Source organism: Neovison vison, chromosome 10 (assembly GCF_020171115.1).
Source record: "Neovison vison isolate M4711 chromosome 10, ASM_NN_V1, whole genome shotgun sequence".
Lineage (NCBI taxonomy): Eukaryota > Metazoa > Chordata > Mammalia > Carnivora > Mustelidae > Neogale > Neogale vison.
In genome coordinates, this window is record NC_058100.1 from 49,105,134 (window position 1) to 49,126,324 (window position 21,191).

Here is a 21,191-nt window from a genome sequence, read left to right on the forward strand (position 1 = left end):
CCTAGTTCAACAGTTATTGTGTAGCAGGGGTGAATTATTGTCTTCTTGTTAAGGTTTTCTACTCTGTGGTTTGAAGAGCTGTGAGCATTCAGAGTGACTGCAAAGGGGGTGGTGCTTCCCAGTGTCATTTCAGGAGTGGTCAGCAATGTCTCTGAATGTGGGATGACATGCATGTGACTGGCAGGCACCAACTTTCCAGGGAGGGCTTTCACCTTGCACCAGTAGGGTATCCAATCAGGTAACAATGCGGCTCTCCATCCGGGGTAACAGTGGTCTGTGGGGTGGAAATAAAATATTTCTTAGGCATTAGTTCAGCTTCTTTGCCTCTCTTTGGTCCTGGTGACCCGTGGAGCTTTGCAGTTCTCTCTGTAGGTCCTGCCCTCTTCCTGGTTGTCACTTCTGGGTCCCTTCCCCTTGTTTCTCCCTCACAATCTTGGGTATTTTTCAGGACTTGCCTAACCTTGCAGCTCATCCTCCCTTGAACCCTAGCTGAACCTCTTCGAGTGTCCTGAGGTTGGGAAAGTAGGGAATCTGTTTTTCCTCTGCATTCTTTCCTACTGATATGGCAAACTCCTGTTTTCTATTTCACTCAGCCCTCCTATTTTTGAATTAAGAACATGTTTGGGATTTTTTTAATCTAAAAATTGACTCTTCTTTTCTTACAATTACAATCAAACCTCATCTTGTGGCAGCGTCTGCCACTAACTGGGGAAGAAGTTATTTACAAGGGTGGAAAAGCAAAGCCTAATATTAATATATTAATATATCAAGATATTATCTCTCTACAAAGATAGAAGTTGAAGAGATATCAAAGTCATCTACTGACAGATCTGTCCCTTTCTGAGTACTTTTGAGCTCCTGGTAGATGCTGACGAACTCATCTCCTGTAGTAATTAATGCCTCCCAATATTATTATGTCTCACAATATGTACTTTTGAGGTAAGATAATAAATATTAGCACGATCACAACGCCACAAAGAATTATTACTAAGGGCTGATATAATGGCAGAATGGACAGACCTGATGTTTGAATGAAAGAGTCCTTCTGTTCTCTTCACATTGCAGTAGGTATGAGCACTCTGAAAGTAATCCTTTGGATTTGTATCTTTGGATGTAAAACCTTTGGAGTTTGGAATGTAAAACCAACTGAAGATAAATTTAGAAACAATAGCAACAGCAAAAAACCCCAGAGTTGTAGAGAGAAAGGTGTAATCTTCACCACGCCCACCAGAGGGCACATTTTTACACGAGCCTGGAAAAGGTAATTGCTCTCCATTTGGTGTTGAAGTATCAATTAAGAAAAAATGAAGGGATGAAGAGGAGGGCAAAAAAATCCATAAGCAAGTGTTATCCAGGCATCTGGTAAACATAATGAAGGTCTGTTTCTTGTTAAACTTAGGTGTGTGGACATGAGTAAACACAGAATTCAAACACTAGGTATAAATTATAGATAGATAACTGGAAACATTGATATATAGTTACATAAAGTATATAGCTGTATACATGTATAAATATCTATGCATATATATAGATAGATATGTGTGTATCTCAAAAACAAAACCGTGTACAATGCCCTTTGAGCTGAAATGGCTGCTGTTTTTTAGCAACTTTATAAAATAATCAAAATGCTTTTGTTTAGCTCATCACATAATAGATACACATCCAATAGTTGGTGAATGAGTAAATAAAGTATCTAGTACAGGTGTAGCACAGATGAAATGTTGGTTTAATTCTGTTCTGCATTTTGATGGATAAGTAGGAGTTTATTAGAGGAGTTCAGGATAGGAATTCTGAGGTCTTTTATGTTTCCTCTGCTCAGACACCAAAGCCCAACAAACACAACCTTAGCAGAGCAGTTCCAGGGATGGAATTTCATGGCCCAGTGATACAGAGAACACTACCAAGTTCCTGTCCCTTAGGATGGGTGGCTAAGGAAGAGCCACACAAAATTGTTTAATGAGAAGTTTAATAATTTACTTTTCAGCTTGAAGGCAGAATATTATTAATGGGCTCTTACTAATTGAAGGGGAATATCGTTCCAAAATAACAAAAACATTTGCAATTACTTTTATTGTAGTTAACATCCAATAGATTAGGCATACATTGATATACTAATTATTAAATTTTTTAACTTGACATAAAAAATTATTTATAAATGTAATATTATTTAAAATTGCTATCATTTGTTCACCATCTTTCAATAAAATCATGCATTTGATAAATCATGCATATCATAAATCATAGGAAAAAATCTTTCCTAAACAGATGCCATTTCTGTTGGATCCCCCAATAATTGGGCACCCCAATAATGGGTCCATGATTAAAGGAGTGAGACTGATACAAAGCGAAGGTCCAGCAAAGCTTTATTTCGCGCCAAGCATCAGGAATCAGACAACAAAAAGACCGGTCACGGCTGCCCCTACAGAGAGGACGACCCCTTCCTGCTTTCCAGACTAACTTTTATAGAGCAAAGGCCATGTGGTTGGGCCTGGCCACACACAGGTGGCCAATGAAATTGTGACACACAGAGAAAGCTGCACAGTCATGCTAGGTGACCAACTGAATTACAATTTACCCTAGTAGACGTTTGAACCAGCCTATCACCTTGGTCAGAATTGGCGCCCAAAAGGTGCCCAAAGGGTGGGGCCCATACTCCTTGGTAGCTAGGGAGACAGTCTGTGTCCCCACTGATTGAATACCTCCACCTGGCCAGACCCATCCTTGTATTTGGACTTTGTTACCTAGGACTGGTTTCCCGGACTTGCTTTTAAATAAGTTCCCCTGGTGGGGGGCAAGGTCAATTTAAGTTTTACAACAAAATGGCAGTTCAACCAGGGTAGGGCCGCTTTGGCTGAATAGGCCCTTAAAATTTCCATATTTTGTTAGTTGAAATTCCGTAGTTGTTTCTTATTATAATATTTAAATTTAAATTTACCGACTCAACCAAAAGAAATACAATTATTGTTGCCAATTTCTTGAGGCTTGTCTGTCCAAAACTCGGAATTTTTATACATATTTTAGGTCAAAGAATATAAGATCAAGACTAACCCTTTCTTTGTAAGATTATATACATTTTTGTTGTTGTTGTTGTTTGTTTTCTGTTTTATTTTGGTTTTTGTTTTTATGTCTTTGTTTTGTTTTGTTTTTTGTTTTGGTTTGGTTTGGTTTTGCCTTTGGCCAAGACTTCACTAATCACCAGTCACAAAAGATTGTACTTCTTGGGGCGCCTGGGTGGTTCAGTTGTTAAGCATCTGCCTTCAGCTCAGGTCATGATCCCAGGGTCCTGGGATGGAGCCCCTCATCGGGCTCCCTGTTCAGTGGGAAGCCTGCTTCTCCTTCTCCCACTCCCCTGCTTGTGTTTCCTCTCTTACTGTCTCTGTCAAATAAATAAATCTTAAAAAAACAAAAGAAAAGAAAACTTATACTTCTTATAACTTCAGTATCTTTCCTTAAAATGAATTGTTAGCTAAATAGCCCTATTTAGCCCTAAATAGCCCTATTTTAGTGAAAGTCTTCTCCAGTTTTTATTCTCTTTCTGTATGACTGTAGCTAAATGCACCAAGTCCTATTATGTACCATTATGTAGCATTTTAACCCCTTTATGTAGGACGAAATTGCACTTCCTTTGACTTTAAGAATTACATGGATTGCATCGACCACCATTTTGAAGTCTTTGATTGAAATCTATTGTATCAGCAAAGATGACAAAAATTAGGAGTAAGGTCTAACTTCTGCATGCTACATCTTTTCCTTCGATAGCTAACAATGAGCAGTAATGCACACAAAGTTCTAAATCAGAAGGCACAGCTTTGCTTGGGAGAATTCTACTGTCTGTCGATATTATATCTAAAGCTTTCGTAAGTTAACCCTGGGACAATGACTCTGTGTTACTTGCTTTATCTCTCCCTGACCCTCTTTCAGTGTCCCCTTTCCTCAATCACAATTTTTAGGTCTTTATATTTGGGCAGGACTTCAAGCTTTCCATTTGGCCTTCACATCCATTTCTCAGCTGAACTGAACAAACATTGCCCGGTACCTACTACCGCTGGGCACTACAGGACGTGGAGTACCACTTCGTCCATGTCATTTCCTTTCAGCTCATTTCACCCAATTCCTAAGTAGTGTGATTTATATTTTCCTACTGTTAAAAGAGGATGCCAGTTTGAGAGAACAGATTGCAAGGGGGCAGCTATTACAATTTATTGTCATCCAACTTTCTATGTGTTTAACAACCTTTCTTAAGTCCCTTTCCAGGTGGCTCATTCTCTCCCACCTTGTGACTTTCGAATCACTAAACTCAGCTTCCAAGGGTTTTGTAAACTAGTGGGTATTATTTCGGCAGGCAGTATCTCCTGGCTCTTCTGTTCACTGAAAACATCAGCCTACCAGAGTCTTGAATTCCCTTTCTCTGGAGGGCCGTCAGGCACTTGGTTATCTTATCAAGCAGTTCTTCCATTTTTCTGGCTCTCTTCCCATAGGAAGTGAATATTCAAATAAAAGACCATCACCTCTGTAAACCTTAAAAATTTAGCCAAAAGTTACTGAGAAGAGAGTCAATCAGTGTCATACCCAAGAAAGGGTTAAAAGACTTGAAAGGCTCTGGAATTGCTGGGAAGCCTGTCATGTCTAAAAAATCTTCTTGTCCCAAAGAGAAGAAATTCGGAAGGTGCCAGGCATGTTAATAATGAACTACCAATAATTATTTACATTTGAAGAAGTGTTATGCTTTCTTCGGTTTACATAAAGACCAAACACTCTTTTTTAAAGTGATTGTGATTTTTAATGTGAAGAGATTTGTGTTCCAAAATGAGTTGGTAGCCTACCATATGTCTTCAATCAATTATCAGTTACCTCCTTTGTTAGTCAGTGTAACACATACACACACACACACACACATACACGAGAGAGAGAGAGAGAGAGAGAGAGAGAGAGAGATATCAGGGTGAAGCTCTTTATGGTTTACTAATCTCCCATCTCATCTATGCCTTAGCTTATCCTGTCCTTTGGGAAAGAGCTATCATAACCTGGGCAAAGAAGAAAACAAACAAACAAACAAACAAAAAACCTTTCCAGTCTCTTCCTAAAAGAATGGCATATATAGCAATGATATATACACCCACATTCCTTAATGGAATGTGCTTTCAGACTTGTCCTCAGTGAAGCTGCGAGCAGCTTTCTCTCCTCCCATCACTCACCCACCACCCTTCCCCAAGCTCAGAGAGGTTACTGGAGCTATTAACAACTTAATGGAGCGTTGTCACTCAACAGTGGCAAGGACTAAAACCCAACATCACTGGCTACAGGCATTTCAAGCATGATCCCTGACCTTTCAAGACCTTTGAGTTCCCAGAAAGAAAGGGAATCAGGTGTCTCCCAAACTTGTGTGATAAGAATCACGTGGGGTACTTGTACATTACCATGTCCTTCCTCTAATAACTCTGACTTAGAAGGGCAGGGGTGGGGCTCGGGGATCCATATATTTTACAGGTGCCCCAAGATGATGATTATTCACAGGCAACTACAGGAAATTTTTGAATTAGATAGATTTGAGTTCACATCTCAGCTCTGGGACTTAGTGGCTGTGTGTTGGGTCAAAACTATAAGGCAATGATTTCCCAGATCTCTGGGTGTCTCCTTTACCCCAGTGTATCTTTACCCTGGAAATGGCAGCAGATCTCTTTAGCAAAGATTAGGAAAGAGATTCATAGTAATTTCTGAAAGAAGTCCAGGGACTGAAAGAAGTCCAAGGGGCTTATTTTTAAGTCCATTCAAATGCATGTGAAAAGTAGGTATGATTTACTAGCATGGGCTCTTGAATGAAATGGGCAGACTCAAATCTGTGTTGTACTTCCTATCTTTCAGAGAAAGGGAGGTAATAACCTCTAGTTTGTGGGTTAAGAATCGAATTAGAACAAACTATAAATACCTAGCCTAGCTTCTTCCTCATGGAAGATATTCAACGAATGTTTATTCTATTCCTTTTCAATGCCAATGGATTATGAAGCAACCCACAGCCAACCGGAAGAGAAACTATCTGGGAAAGAGGAGAAAGGGTAGAAAACACACTTGGATAGTTGGTTGAATTTGCCAGCTTATCTGGAAGATAAGTCAACTCATTAAAAATTAAACATTCACCAAGTACCTATTAAATTTCTAGAAGGATCATAGACACAAGAGACACATTAGAAATAAAGGAACAGATCCTTGCTTCCCTGAAGCAGAGAGTCAAGTTAAAGAGACAGAACTAAAACTCAGGACCTGTATAACTTGAAAACAATTTATGAAGAACTTGTCAGAGCACACAAAATAGTATATGGACTAAAAGCCTAAGTATAGGAAGAGTCTGGTACATTCCAGGAGATCCAGGAGATGAGGTAACAAAGACTTATCTTCAGACTGAGGTCTACACCAGACAGAAATAGGCCACTTCCTGATAGAATCTGGAACCCCTAGGAGGGGGTGTCACTGCATGTTCACAAGGGGTGGAGTTCTGTTGACTGGGGGCTAAAATTCTGCCTCCTAATCAATCACAGTGGCAGGGAAAGCATGGCAACATGAGCAATGCTGGTGAGTATCTGAAAGGGATGTTTCTGAGGCTTTTAGCTCCCCCTACTTAAGGCAAACCTCTCACCTTCCCAGTCTTAAACCACATATGGCTTTTATGTTTCATGTCCTTTATTTCCTTTTTTCCCTCTTCTATTCCCCAACTCCCACCCCCACTTTATGCCACCTGATCTTTAAGAATAGGACAGAGCCCCAATCATAGAAGAGTAAAGCAACTAAGAAGGAGGAAGAAAAACCCGGATTGGGCTATCACATGCCATGTCTCCTCCAGGGAGAAGGCTAGCATGAGGTTTGGGATTACCCAATGATCTCATTTGTTCCTGAGTCAGTATTATTGTATGGAATGAATGTTGAAGGCCTGCCCAAATTACTAGGAAGTTTCAAGGCAGAACAGGTGAAAATAGAAACACAGGAATGAAGACATAGTAGGATAAGGAAGGGCAAGATGTGGAAAACCTAGTTTCTATACCCCATTAAGACAGTCTTATTAGTGGCGAATTCTGTCATAGTCAAGCCCCTTGTCACCAACAGCATGTATCGCTATGGAGCACAATCAAATGGGAAATTTCTGCCAAACCCCACTTTCCTGCATTCAGATTGTCTCAATAATCTGATTAAAAAATCCATGCCAGGCTCTCTGAATGATAAATCAACAATTGAACAAAAGCTCAAAAGACTGAAGAACTCTTGAAAGAACAGTTCATTCAACTTTTATAAAGCTTAGATATGAATGTAAGCACTTTAGTGCCTAGGAGAAGAATATTAAAAGACAGAGCTCCTCATCTCATTGAGCTCAGTCTATTGAGGAAGACAGATGATACATCAATGGAAGAAAACAGTGACTTGTTAATTATAATAATGGGAGATATAAATAATGGTGCAGGGGGGTAGTGATTGACTTTACAATTGTGGTAGATTCTACCATGATTGGTTTACCAAGAAGATCATACGTAAACCAGTTCTTGATGACTAGTGATTTGCAAACACATGAGATGAGAGGACATTTTAAGTGATGGGAATATAGGAACAAAGATATGGAGATTGAAAGTGAGAGTGCATAGCACGTGTAGGAAAGAGCAATATCTTGGCTGGCAAACAGGAGGAAGCATGGTATGGTGCTGGCACATAACCCCAAGGCCAGATCTGGTGAAGCCTTAGATTTGTAGGACACTGAGTAGTTTTGGAAGGGCTTTAACAATCACAGCATTAGAAGACTATAGTGGCAGTATGTGGAAAGCGCTTGGAAGGGAAAGTTAGGGAGACCATTAGGTGAGAGATGATAGGACCTGTAAAAAGGACAGTGACGTAATGGATGGAGAGGAGAGGATAGATTCCAGAGATATGTAGGAGAGACCACATAACATGGTTCTCCATTTCTTAGGGGAGTATTTGAGAGGAAGAGAAACAGAACAAGGGGGTAATCAAAGATGATTTTCAGGATTCTGATTTAGACAATTGAAAGAGTGGTGGTTCTAGTGATTGAGATTGAGAATACAGGAAAAAATATCAGGTTAGGAAGCAAAATGATCAGATCAGCTTTGAAAATGTTGAGATGGAAATGCTGGTAGATGTCCATGGAGGGATGTCCCATAGTTCATTGGATATTTAGAACTAGAACCAAGGAAAGAAGTCTAGACTAAAAACACGTGTTTTGGAATCATTCATGTGGACTACATAAAATAGATCAGTGAATGCTTCTAAAAAGAAGAGCAGAGATATCTGTGTAGCAAAGGACAAACCGGACATCAGCTATATTGCAATAGTGTTTGATTTGGGGTTCCTATTTCTATTACACAAAGACAATAGCGACCATCATCGTGAAAAATGTTTAGTTTTCTTCTATTATCACAACTGCACTCTAGCAGCTGTGAGTGGCATTTACTATTCTCACCAGCCATTTAACTAGACTAAGAGATAGGACTAACATAGTATTTATGTTGCTCATTTTATACGTCGTTCATTATAAACTTTGGGTATGATGGGAAAATGCTGGGCATTGATAAACAACTGGATTATTCACTTGTTGAATATTGGGCATTAAAGAGCATACACAGTGAGTTAGAGCAAACTTTGAGGGGGCACACAGTCCACCTGTGGTCCCTGTGCTTGACTTCATGACATTCAACATTCATCCTCTTGGATTAAATTCCACTACACAATGATCAGCCCTGAAAGGAGTAATAAATACTTTGCGTGACCAAATCTCTATTCAAAAAAGTTCTTATTGTGTCTAAATCAACAAGTTGAAATTCAAATGGAATAAATGGAAGTTCCTGCCCTTGGTTTCTGAAAAGTGACTGCATGAATAAAGGATAGTGGATAGTGGAGTTAATAGTGTAATATGGCAGCACCCAAAGCTAACCCCATTTGTGGCCACACCAATAGAACATATAAATGGACAAAGTTGTCTCTGCTCTTCCCTGGGAAGCATGCAGAGTGCTTGAGTTGCAGGTGCCACTCTAGTCAGAGAGGGTAGAAAGGAGGCCATTTGAAGAAAGGCTGAGGAATTGTTTAGTGACGGATGAGCCAGAAGGGTTGGAGGTGGACAGAAGGTTGAGATGGTTTTATAAATATGGGAGCATCAAACCATTTAAGAGGACTTAGATGAATTCTGTTGAGCTTCAGACGGCAGAATTTCTGCAAATGGAAAGAAGATAAAAGAAGGCAGTTTACAATAGGAAAGTCTTCCTAACAATTTCATTTCTTCATAAATGGAATGGGTAGCCCTGGGAAGCTGTGAGTTCCCCACAGCTGGGAGTGTTTAAGCAGAGCAATATTGCACAGCAGAGTCCTGGAGAGAAGGAAAAATCAAGATAGATGACCCTAAAGGTCATCAAATGCTGAGATTTGGCCAAGTGAAATAATCTGTGCTATTTCTTCATTTTCTCATCCCGAAAACAACCCTGGTTCATAAGGTTTTATTTGTTTATTTGTTTGCTTTTTCTCCCCACATAGAGATAATCGGTTCTACAAATCTTATAATTCTGCTAGAGGATGAAATCTTTGCCGACTTTTTCAACACATTTCTTTCTCTTCCGGTAAGTATTCCCAGAATTAAATTCAAATGTTTCCTCAATAGCCAAACAGTGAATCACACTGAGCTGAGTACATTTAAAAAATAAATAAATAAACTACTAACTCAAGACTATTTAAATCTGAGCAACTAAGTAGGAACCAGAATCTCCTTTAAAATCTCTGGGAGCACTGGGTGTGGTGAAAAAATAATGAATACTGTTATGCTGAAAACAAATAAAAAATAAAATTTAAAAAAAATCTCTGGGAGTTTCCCATTACTGATAAATCCCAAACCCTCAGCTTTCTGGGTTGCGTTTGCTTGTCCGGTTATTTCCCATCACATCCTCTGCTGGCACCCAGATCCGCAGGGACAGCAACTGCACCCTCACAGAGTCCACCTGGCATTCTCTCACCGCTGCACCCCTTCTTGTCTATAATTCCACCTACCAAAATCTTTTTTTTTTTAAGATTTTATTTATTTATTTATTTATTTATTTATTTAGAGAGAGAGAGGGAGAGCATAAGCAGGGGAGGGGCAGAAGGGGAAGAATAAGTCGAATTCCCACTGGGTAGGGAGCCCTATGTGGGGATCGATCCCAGAATCATCACCTGAGCCGAAGGCAGCCGCTTAACTGACTGAGCACCCAGGCGCCCCACCACCTACCAAAGTCTTAACCATTTTTCAAATCTCTACTTAAATCCTATTCTTGAGAAATTTCTATCTCCTAATCGGAACTTATTTCTCCCTGCCTTTGAGTCCCATTGGCACTTTCCGACCCTATTGTATTGTATGGGTGTGTCTCTCCCACTTAGTCGTGAGACTGTGAATTCCAGCAGGACAAGGACCTTGGATTACGTATTTTGCTCTATTTTTCTTACCAGGTGTTTGGCATCTAGCACTTTCTAACCTGTTGCCTGAAACGGAACATGTATTTCCTTAACCCATACAACTAAAATCTGAAACATCAAAATATTCTTAGATCCAAACCTAGACTGATCCCATATCTTTTTTGGTTTAAGTTTCTGATTATATCTTAAAGTTGGTGCCTTATAATGTGTGGCTCAGTGTGTGCTTTCCCATGTAACACTACGTATTAAAAGGTGAAATTTCATACAACTGGGGAAAAAACATTTTGTGCTACCTCACAAATATTTATTGGGTAGTTACTTTGTGCCAGCCAGTGGGCTTGGTACTGGGGATACAGATATTAATGCCATTGCTCTTCTCAAGGAATTCCCAGTCCAATGAGAATAATATTTGAGGTAAGTGCAAAAAGGGTTCTAAGTGACATGATAGGAGTGTCTAGAAGGCCACAAGAGTAGAAATGCATCAGAGCTGTAGTCGGGAAGGGCTTCCGTGAATAGAAGACACAAGCAAGTTTTTAAAGACAACAACATATTTGACAATTGGCTGGGAAAGAAAATGGGGAGCAAAATGTGAATAAAGAGGTAGGAGGAAAAGATGGGGGTGGGGGAGGGGTTGAGTATTAAGAAGCAGAGACCTTACAAACAGAATGGAGTAAGTAAAGGCACCGGGTAGAACAATCTTGTGGTACTTGGGGAGAAACTCTAAGCAGCTAAGGCAGGCTGAAGAAGTTGTGACAGGCAGACATAGCAAGACACAAAACAGCACAGATGGACTCTGAGAGCAGGCAGGCAGCATCCTGAAGGTACTAGAGAGTCATCAGAGGGTTTCAAGTAAAGAAGTAACATGACCAGACTTTGATTTGGGAAAATTATTTCTGCTGAAGTCTGACCATAGGTTGGGCTGTCTGGGGGATCATGGTAGAGGCAAGGAGACCAGTTAGGAGATTATTTCAGTGAGGGAGGTCTAAAGGCAAGAGAATGAAGAGACTGGAACAAATAAGAGATTTTTTAGGAAGAAAAATATTGGACTTGTCACTGCTTCAATGCAGGGAGAGTTGGTACCTAGGGGAGGAGTCAGGTGCTACTGTCTTTTTTTTAAATGAAAGGTTACAGAAGTAATCATGAGGCATTCTCGTTAATTCATCAACACAAATTATGCAGCCTATACTAATGTTCTAGAAATGGTGAGAATGGTGTGGAAAGTAAAATGCCAGCCAAGAATGTAAGAAAGTCTTGGCCATTTAGGCAGCTGTGGTCTATTTAGAGAGCCAGTATTAGTTCCCATTGAACACCACTGTCAATTTATAATTTGGTCATTTAATTTCTATAATCACCCTGGGTGATGGACACCATTCCCTTCTCACAGATGAATCTCAGAAATTAAATGACTTGCCTAAGAACATATGGCAAGTCTGGGGAAGTTCCAGGACCCGACCAGGTTTTGAGGCTCTATACCTGGCATGTTTTCCACATCAGCCCCATGGGCTCTGTGGTACCAACATCATGTGGTAAGACTGCTTCCATGCGCTACACCCGCAATAACCTCATGACTCCTTAGCCCTACCACACATCTCATTAAGGCATTTTCACATGCCGGGCAGGGCGTGTCACATCAAACCCCGAGTGCAGAGCAGAGAGGGGTCACTAAGGACTGAGCCTCCTTCACAGCCTGATATTTGTAAAATACAATAGGTACCACTGCCTTCCTTTTATATCTCATAGCCAAGAACAAAGGGGAGAGAAGGAGCAGGCCTCAGACTGACAAAATATGGGGCTGATAGTCTTGGGGAGATGGTAGGCTGACATAAAGTGCTGAGAGTGCAGCCAGGAGTTAGGGCTTTAGACCCTCTCATTTATCACAGTTGATGTGGGGATACTTCGAGACATGTTAGTACCTATGGTGAGAATGCTAAGCTTAGATACCTGTAAACATAGAACCCCATGCCCATTAGTCTCAAAGCTGGTTGTCCCTTCTCCAGGACAGTAACATAGAATTATCTATCAATTCTGGACACTCTAATTGCCTCCACTAAGTAATTTGTACCCCTAGTTCTCATATTCTTAGGCCTCTCTACTTTCTCCAGTTCAAGAGTTGAGGCAAATCCAAAGCTGTTTCTCTTTATAAAAAAAAAAAGCTTCAAGTCTTTGCTCTAACGCTCTAAATCCATGCAGAAATGAATAATGCAGAGTTGCCTGGGTGGCTTATCAGTTGAGTGTCCAACTCCTGGTTTCAGCTCAGGTTATGATCGCAGGGTCCTGGGATTGAGCCCTATATCAGGCTCTGCTCAGAAGGAAGAGGGAAGTCTACTTGAGGATTCTGTCTCTCCCTCTCCCTCTACACTTTCCCCCACTTGTGTTTTCTCTCTCTTTCTCTCTCAAATAAATAAATAAATCTTAAAAAAAAAAAAGAAATGAATAATTCAATGCAAAAATAATATTATGGGCTTTGGCCTTTGTACACAGACAAGATAATTCCCAGGCTGGGGAAGAACAAACCCAAAAGATCAATGAATCTTTCAGTTTAGTCTATTTTGGGTGCTTTTCTGCAAGGCAAGTTGATTTAGGGGAATGAATTTAAGAGTTAATGTCCCTTGAGATAGGAAATCAATGGAATCCCCTTGCCTTGTGGCTGCAATTGGAGTGTGACATATTTGTGAAGAGAAGCTCTACCTCTTTGGCTGTTTCCTAGCTTTCTTTTGCAGGTCTTTGGTCAGACACCATTTTATACTGTTGAAAATTCACAGTGGAGCTTGTGGCCAGAAATACCTTATAACTTGGTAAGATTCTTGAATCGCAGAGCCTTTGGGATGGGGAGAGAGGGACCTAAATCTGAAGTGTGAATTGAGAGATAGAGAGATAAAAGGAAGAGGAAGTCCAGAGGGTAACTCTGGAAGAAACTATAAAGCAGGTGAGTAGGACCTTGTAAACAGCATCAAGCCACTTGTAGACCTTTCTCCTTTTTGTGTTTTTAACACTTGGGCAGACAATCGCTGGTGAAGTATCCGCTCTGTATTCTAGTCTATGGTCAGCAAATGGTATTCATCTTTCATGTCAACTGTTATAATTGGGTAGCAAATGTTTGGAACACCATTTAGAAGAACTCTGGGGCAGCACCTAATCAAGAAAAAGTCTGAGAACTGATTGACAATGCTTGCCACGCGAGCAGTATAGGAAGTGTCAGCCTATTGGCCACAGAGTGATTATTTGCATTATAAGTTATAGCTTAAGGTAAGGTGCCACTCTTCAATTCCTAAGACTACCCTACAACTCTCCTTCAGAAATATGTCTTTCTCCCAATCTTTTTTATCTCTTATATGTTCTCTTTGTCCATTGTCTTTCTTTTCTCCTCTTCCCCCTTCCTGTTCTCCTTTTCCACTACGTACACCTTAGACTTACCAATGACTTCTGCATGCTGTACCAGTGGCATGTGGGATCAGAAAGATCACTCTAAACCATACTCATAGCAAGATTTTGTTTTTCTCTGAGACCTGGACAACTTAGAAAGATACTCCTCTCGATTCTTATATCTGATTTCCCTAGAAAACCCCTAAAACTTGAAAAATCTTTATTTTTTGAAAGAGAAGAAATAACCACCAACACCACAGAAATATAAAGAATTATGAGAGACTACCATGAAAAATTATATGCCAAAAAATTGGACAACCCAGAAGAAATGGATAGATTCATAGAAACATGCAATTTCCAAAAATGAATCAGGAAGGAATAGAAAATCTGAATAGAACAATTACTAGTAATGAAATTGAATTGGTGATCAGAAAATTTCAAATACCAGAACCAGATGGATACACAGGGGAATGCTACCAAATGTTTAAAGAATAATTAATACCTATTCTCCTCAAGCTCTTCTAAAAAACAGAAGATAAAGGAAAGTTTCCAAATACCTTCTACAAGGCCAGCATTATCCTGATACCAAAACTAGACAAAGACACTACAAAAAGGGAAAACTACAGGCCAATATCTCTGAAGAACATAAATGCAAAACTCCTCAACAAAATATTAGCAAACTGAAATCAGCAATACATTAAAAGGATCATTTACTATGATCTAGTGGGATTTATTTTATGGATACAAGGACGGTTCCGTGCTTGCAATTCAATCAACATGATATACCACATTAACAAAATGAAGGATAAAAAAATCATACGATAATCTTAATAAATGCAGAAAACACATCTGACAAAATTCAACATCCATTCATGATAAAAACTCTCAACAAAGTTTGTTGAAAAGGAACATACCTCAGCATAATAAAGGGCATATTTATATGAAAAACCCACAGCTAGCATCATACTTGATGAAAAATTGAGAGCTTTTCCTCTCAGATCAGAAATAAGACACACATGTCCACTTTACTACTTTTTTTTAACATAGTACAAACCACAGCAATCAGATAAAAAAAAAGCATCCAAATTGGTAAGGAAGAAATAAAACAGTCACTATTTGCAGATATGATACATATGAAGCACTAAAGATGCCATCAAAAAAGTTAGAAGTAATAAATATAATTTATGTAATTCTGTAAAGTTGTAGGATACAAAATTAATAAACAGAAATCTGTCGTGTTTCTATATACTAATAATGAAATAGCAGAAAGAGAAACTAAGAAAACAATTGCATTTATAATTATACCAAAAAAGATAAGATACCTAGGAATAAACCTAATCAAGGAGGTGAAAGACCTGTACTCTGAAAACTATAAAACACTGATGAAAGAAATTGAAGATGACACAAGCAAATGGAAAGACATACCATGTTCATGAATTGGAAGAGTTAATATTGTTAAAAGGTCTGTACTACCCAAAGCAATATACAGATTCCATTCAATCCCTATCAAAATACCAATAGTATTTTTCACAGAACTAGAACAGATAATCCTAACATTTTTATAGAACCACAAAAGACTCCAGAATACCAAAGCAGTCTTGCAAAAGAAGAAAAAAACTGAAGGTATCAGAATCCTAGAGTTTAAAAATACTACAAAGCTGTAAAAATCAATATTGCACTGACACAAAAATAGACACATAGATCAATTTGGCTGGATCTGTGAATAAATCTACCCATAGATCTATCCGTAGTACGTAGAGTCCAGAAATAAACCCACACTTTTATGGTCAATTAATCTATGATGAAGAAGGGAAGAAAATACAATGAGAGAAAATATAGTCTCTTCAATAATGTTGAAAAAAATGGACAGATACACGCAAATGAATGAAACCACTTTCTTTTGCCATACACAAAATCAACTCAAAATGGATTAGAGACCTAAGTGTGAGACCCGAAACCATAAAAATTCTGAAAGAGGGCGCCTGGGTGGCTCAGTGGGTTAAGCCGCTGCCTTCGGCTCAGGTCATGATCTCAGGGTCCTGGGATCGAGTCTAGCATCGAGCTCTCTGCTCAGCAGGGAGCCTGCTTTCCTCTCTCTCTCTCTCTGCCTGCCTCTCTGTCTACTTGTGATCTCTCTCTGTCAAATAAATAAATAAAATCTTTTTAAAAAATCCTGAAAGAAAGCACAGGCAATAATTTCTTTGACATGAACCTTAACAACATATTTGTGGATATGTCTCCTCAGCAAGGGAAACAAAAGCAAAATTAAACTATTGAGACTATACCAAAATAAATACCTTTTGCACAGCAAAGGAAACCATCAGAAAACAAAAAGGCAACCTAGTGAAAGAAGAAAATATTTGCAAGTGATATATATATAAGAAAGGGTTAATATCCAAAAAAATATTAAAAAACTATACAACTCAACACCAAAAACAAATCCAACTAAAAATGGGCATAAGACCTGAATAGATATTTTTTCCAAAAACAGATGTACAGATGGGGCGGCTGGGTGACTCAGTCAGTTAAATGTTGGGCTTAACAATTTCAGCACAGGCCATGATCTCGGGATCATGAGATGGAGCCTGATGTAGGGCTCTGCACTCAGCAAGTAGTCTGCGTAAGATGGTCTGCCTCCCTCTCTCCCTCTGACCCTCCCCCTGCTTGTGCTCTCTCTCATTAAAATAAATAAATGCAATCTTTAAAAAAAAAAGGAGGTATAGATCACCAATGTACATGTGAAAAGATGTTCAATAACATGATTCATCAAGAAAATGTAAATCAAAACTACAATGAGGTACCACCTTATACCTGTCAGAATGACAATCAATAACAAGTGTTGGCGAGGATGTGGAGAAAAGGGAACCCTCATTCACTGTTGGTGAGAATGTAAATTGGTGCCATCACTATGGAAAACAGTATGGCAATGCCTCAAAAAATTAAAAAATAGAACTGCCATAAAATCCAGTAATTCCACTACTGGGTATTTACCTAAAGAAAATGAAAATACTAATTTGAAAAGATATATGCACACCTATGTTTATGCATTATTTATAATATCCGAAATATGGACATACCCTAAGTGTCCATCAATAGAATACTACTCAGTCATTAAAAAAAAAAAAAAAAGAAAGAGATCTTGTGATTTGTGACAACATGGATGGGACTAGAGACTATAATGCTAAATGAAATAAAGAAAAGCAAATACTGTATGATTTCACTTATACGTGGAATCTAAAAAACAAAACCCCAAAGAACAAATAAAAGCAGAAACAGACCCATAATACAGAGAACAAACTGGTGGTTGCCAATTAGGAAATGGATGAGGAGGGATGAAAAAAAACAGGTGAAGAGAAGTGAGAGGAACAAGTAAAAAGAAAAATTATATTCTTCTTCCTTCTCTGGCAGCTCAGTCCTTCAGGGATCCCACCTGTACTCTAAATGATGTGAGTCTTTGTGTCTTTTTGTACATGTTGTACATTTGATATGGGTTAGGAACTCGTGAGAAATTGTAAGAGTGCTTACAAAGAAACAAGTTGAATAGCGTTATGACAACATCACAAATCAAAATCTCTTCTGCTTCTCTTCTACCTAGCAAGACTTAGATCTTTTCTTAAACAACTTCACTCAGGAATAAGGAAAATTTTTTGAAAAAAGACCAAGGTTTTTCTTGCCTACCAATTCATTCACTCCTTTGGGAGCCTCAGCTCAAGTCTTCACTCCCCTTAAATATTATTTTTAATCAACATACCTCTTTTGTGGGCCAGATACCACAGAAATGAAGTTATTTATTTCCCCTTGCTACGCTGCATTTCTTTGCATTCAGTTCCATTTCTCTTTTCTATTCCCATGTTGTTTGGACCCTAGATTGCGAAGTACAAAGGATTATTGACCTGGTTGGAAAAATACCGGTTACCTTTCTTCTGTAAAACCAACTTGTGTTTCCATTACATTCTCTGTCAGGAGCTCATCGGCTTTATTAACTCCCCAGAAGGAGGTAAGCATGAGAGTGTGTGTGTGGAGATATATGGGAAACCAGGCTGCATAATGGTCCTGTGCCTGTTAGTTCTATAGTAAGGTACAAATACTGGCCAGCTTTGTAGCCTTAGATGGGAGGGTACCTCAGCTTATAATGTAAGGCAGCAGTGGGTGAAATCTTGGGCTGAAATGTTGGTACCTAGAGCAATAAGCAGGGACCAGATAGGTTATGTGCATTAGGTGTCAGAAATGAGAGAATTACTGGTAGACACACAACATGGAAACATTGCCTAAAATATATGCAGAATCAAACATAGCTCACCGCCTGGTCTAAGCCTCCATCATTTCTCACCTGGCTACTGAACTCATCTCTTAATTAATCTCCTTGCTGCTTCTCTTGTTCTCCGTTCTCACAGCCAGAGAGAGCATTTTAAAACTTAATTCAGATCATGTCACTCATGCACTCACTGCTCCATACCTGACCAATGGCTCCTGTCTCAGTGTAAAATCCAGTGCCCCTGCAATGGCCTTCCGGATCCCACCAATGTGGTCCCAGTACTTTTAGGACCTCATCTGCTCCCACTTCCCCCACCTTGCTTACTCCGTTCCAGTTATACTTGATCTGCTTGCAGTTCCTCAAACATGCTGGATACATTCTCACTTCAAGGCTTTGCATTGACTGTGCACTCTGCCTGGAATGCTCTTTCTCCATATAACCACACTGGTGCTCTCTCTCACCTCTTCAGATTTCAGTGGAAATCTCACCTCCTCAGTGGAGAACTACCCTGATGACCCTAATGTCCACTCATCCAACTCTTGCCTTAGCACTCCCAACCCCCTTTACCCTCTCTTACTTTTCCTTTTCCTTTTTTTCCCTGTAGTGCTTAAGACATTCAACCTCGCCAGATAATGCATATATTATGGTTATTGTTTATTATGAGTCTCCTTCACCAGAATGTAAGCTCCTTGAGGGCAGGGACTTTGTTTGCTGGTGTATCCCAAACACCTAAAACAGTATGGTACTAAGTAGTAGACATGTAATAAATATTTATTGAAAAAATGAATTAATACAATTTCCATCTAGAGCTGAATTGATCATTTGACTCTCAGATCCACCCTGGGGAAAGTCAAGATTCAGGAGATACGATTGATTAAAATGTAACAAAAAACCCAATATACTCATATACTCATCTCCTTCATCCATCCCAGTATATATATATATACAGGAAAAATTGGATTGGCAAAATCACTGTCAGGTGGGGATTACAGAAGTCAAGAGGTCTTGGTCAGAGGGTATTTTTAATCTGTGGGTTGTACTGTTTGTGGGTCCTTCATATTATGCATGTCACTAAAAGGGTATTTTCCTATGTTCCGAAGTACCACATACTTATAACAAGCTCATCCAACTGGCCACTATTTTTCCTCACTCACACTGACTGAATGGGGGTCAGTTGTGCAAGGCTGACAGAGGTGCTGCGGGAAGAGCTCATTCTCTCTCTCATCATGAACTTCTCCTGGCAGCCAAGATGATGAGATGGAGAAAAGCAGACCAGTGGCTACTCCATAAGTGCATTGGTGGAGTCAGAGGGATGTGGCGCTTCTGTACCTACCTCACCAGCAGTACAGGTAGGTTCTTGAATTGTTTCCGGAGCCTTTGCAAGTTCTCAACAGCTTCAGAATGCCCCAGAGCACTTAGGGACAGCTGGGTATGTATATGGGAAATATCGTGTTTTATTATTGTTGTTTGCGTGAAAGTCTTTGAAAATGGGTCCACGGTATAGATTAGGGAAAAAGCAATCAGAGTGCCTTTCTTTTATCCATCCATCCACCCATTCATTTAACAGTGTTTGTGGAGCACCACCTGTATGGCAGCCACTGTGAGCAGAGCCATAAATCCCCACTTAATAAAGCTGCCACAGTGGTGGGGAAACAGACAAGGAACAAGCAGATAAACAAACATGAAGCACAAGTGTTGGGATGCACAGCTGTCTGTTCTGCTGGGTCCAGTGGTTGATGAGTGCTGGGAGGTCAGCCGCCACACTGGCCAGCACTCCAGTTCAGCAGCACTGAGTTTCATCTAAGGACAAGCTCTCGTTTAAGGGTGAAATCCTGTGTTTCCAGGGAGGGGATAGGGAAGAACTAGACAGACCATCTTTCAGTTTGTCACTCAGACTCCAGCCCTGGCAAAGTTGTGAAACGGGGAATGTAATCTTTGACACCTTTGGGCTCCATTATTCTTCTTCTGGCAGCTCTCAGTCCACGGTATAGCAAATGTTCTTTTTTTCTTCGCATCTTCATTTTTTTTTTTTTTTGGATAAAACTCAAATGTCTCATGATCCATCCTTGGAGTCTTGCAGTTTTTCCCTGAAGTGACACTTTTTCTCACAACAACAGAAGTCACAAAAGATCCCTACCCATTAAGTCCCTGTTCTCCATCCCTCCATCTGCCCCTACATTATGACACTACTAAAGACCATGCCTTAACCTAAAGAAGTGACTAATGGTGATATTGGTGGTGGGGAGTGGTATGAGTGGTATCAGCTGCTACACCCAGATGCAACCACTGCAGGGGCGAGACTGGGCTGTGGCTCTGGGCTCACCCTTTCTGATCTGTAGGTGAAGAGCTGGTGGACTTCTGGATCCTTGCTGAGGAGATCTTGAGCATAGATGAGATGGACCTGGAGATGAGAGACCACTACCTGTCCCTCCTCCTTGTGCTGAAGGCTACACATCTACAGGAGGGCTCAAGAGTGATAACTCTCTGCAACATGAACATCAGTGAGAATCACAGAGAATTACATCTGAACTGAAATCACGGGGGGTGTAACAAAGAAGTCAGTTCGGTGTCTCATAATATTCAGTTTCTCATTTTGCAGACTGCTACCCTCTCCATTTTCTATGTATCAGGGATGCCACTGAGAACCCTGAACAGGGAAGGGTTGCAAGAGACCCGTTATCTTTTAATTCTTCCTGAGATACTGATCGCCAGTAAAGGTTGGCTGGAAGGAGTGAGGAGGAATTGGGACAGGGTAATTAAACAGCTCCTGCATCTTCTGAGACTGCATGGCTTGTCTTTCTTTAAAGTGAGATTCCCTAGAACAATCTACAGTTCACAGGCCAAACATAGTTCATGTAGCCTATGAACTAAGAATGTTTTTGTATTTGTAAAGGGTAAAGGAAGAAGACTATGCAGCAGAGCCTGAATATGGCTCTCAAAGAATATTTCACTTGATCTTGGCCAAAAGGCTGAGAAGCGAGCAAAGAATAATATTTTATTATCTGGTCCTTTACAGGTTTGCCAGCCTCTTCTCTAGAACATCAGATTCATCTAAATTTGTTTGTCTGTTTGTTTATTTATTTAGTAAGTAAGGAGACATTCCTAACCCAAATATAAATGTGTTCCAGAAGATTTGCTGTGTGGG

At 39.8% G+C, this 21,191-nt stretch overlaps 1 protein-coding gene across 1 annotated transcript in view; it reads left to right on the plus strand.

Moving 5' to 3' along the window:
• The window catches only part of RGSL1 (regulator of G protein signaling like 1), a 118,119-nt gene that overhangs the window by 39,434 nt on the left and 57,494 nt on the right, over window positions 1-21,191 (plus strand). Inside the window, exons 3-7 of the mRNA XM_044267244.1 lie at window positions 9,520-9,602; window positions 13,149-13,223; window positions 17,659-17,788; window positions 19,291-19,395; window positions 20,386-20,547. Of these exons, the coding sequence (XP_044123179.1) occupies window positions 9,520-9,602; window positions 13,149-13,223; window positions 17,659-17,788; window positions 19,291-19,395; window positions 20,386-20,547 (555 nt within the window). The remainder of the gene's footprint in view (window positions 1-9,519; window positions 9,603-13,148; window positions 13,224-17,658; window positions 17,789-19,290; window positions 19,396-20,385; window positions 20,548-21,191) is intronic.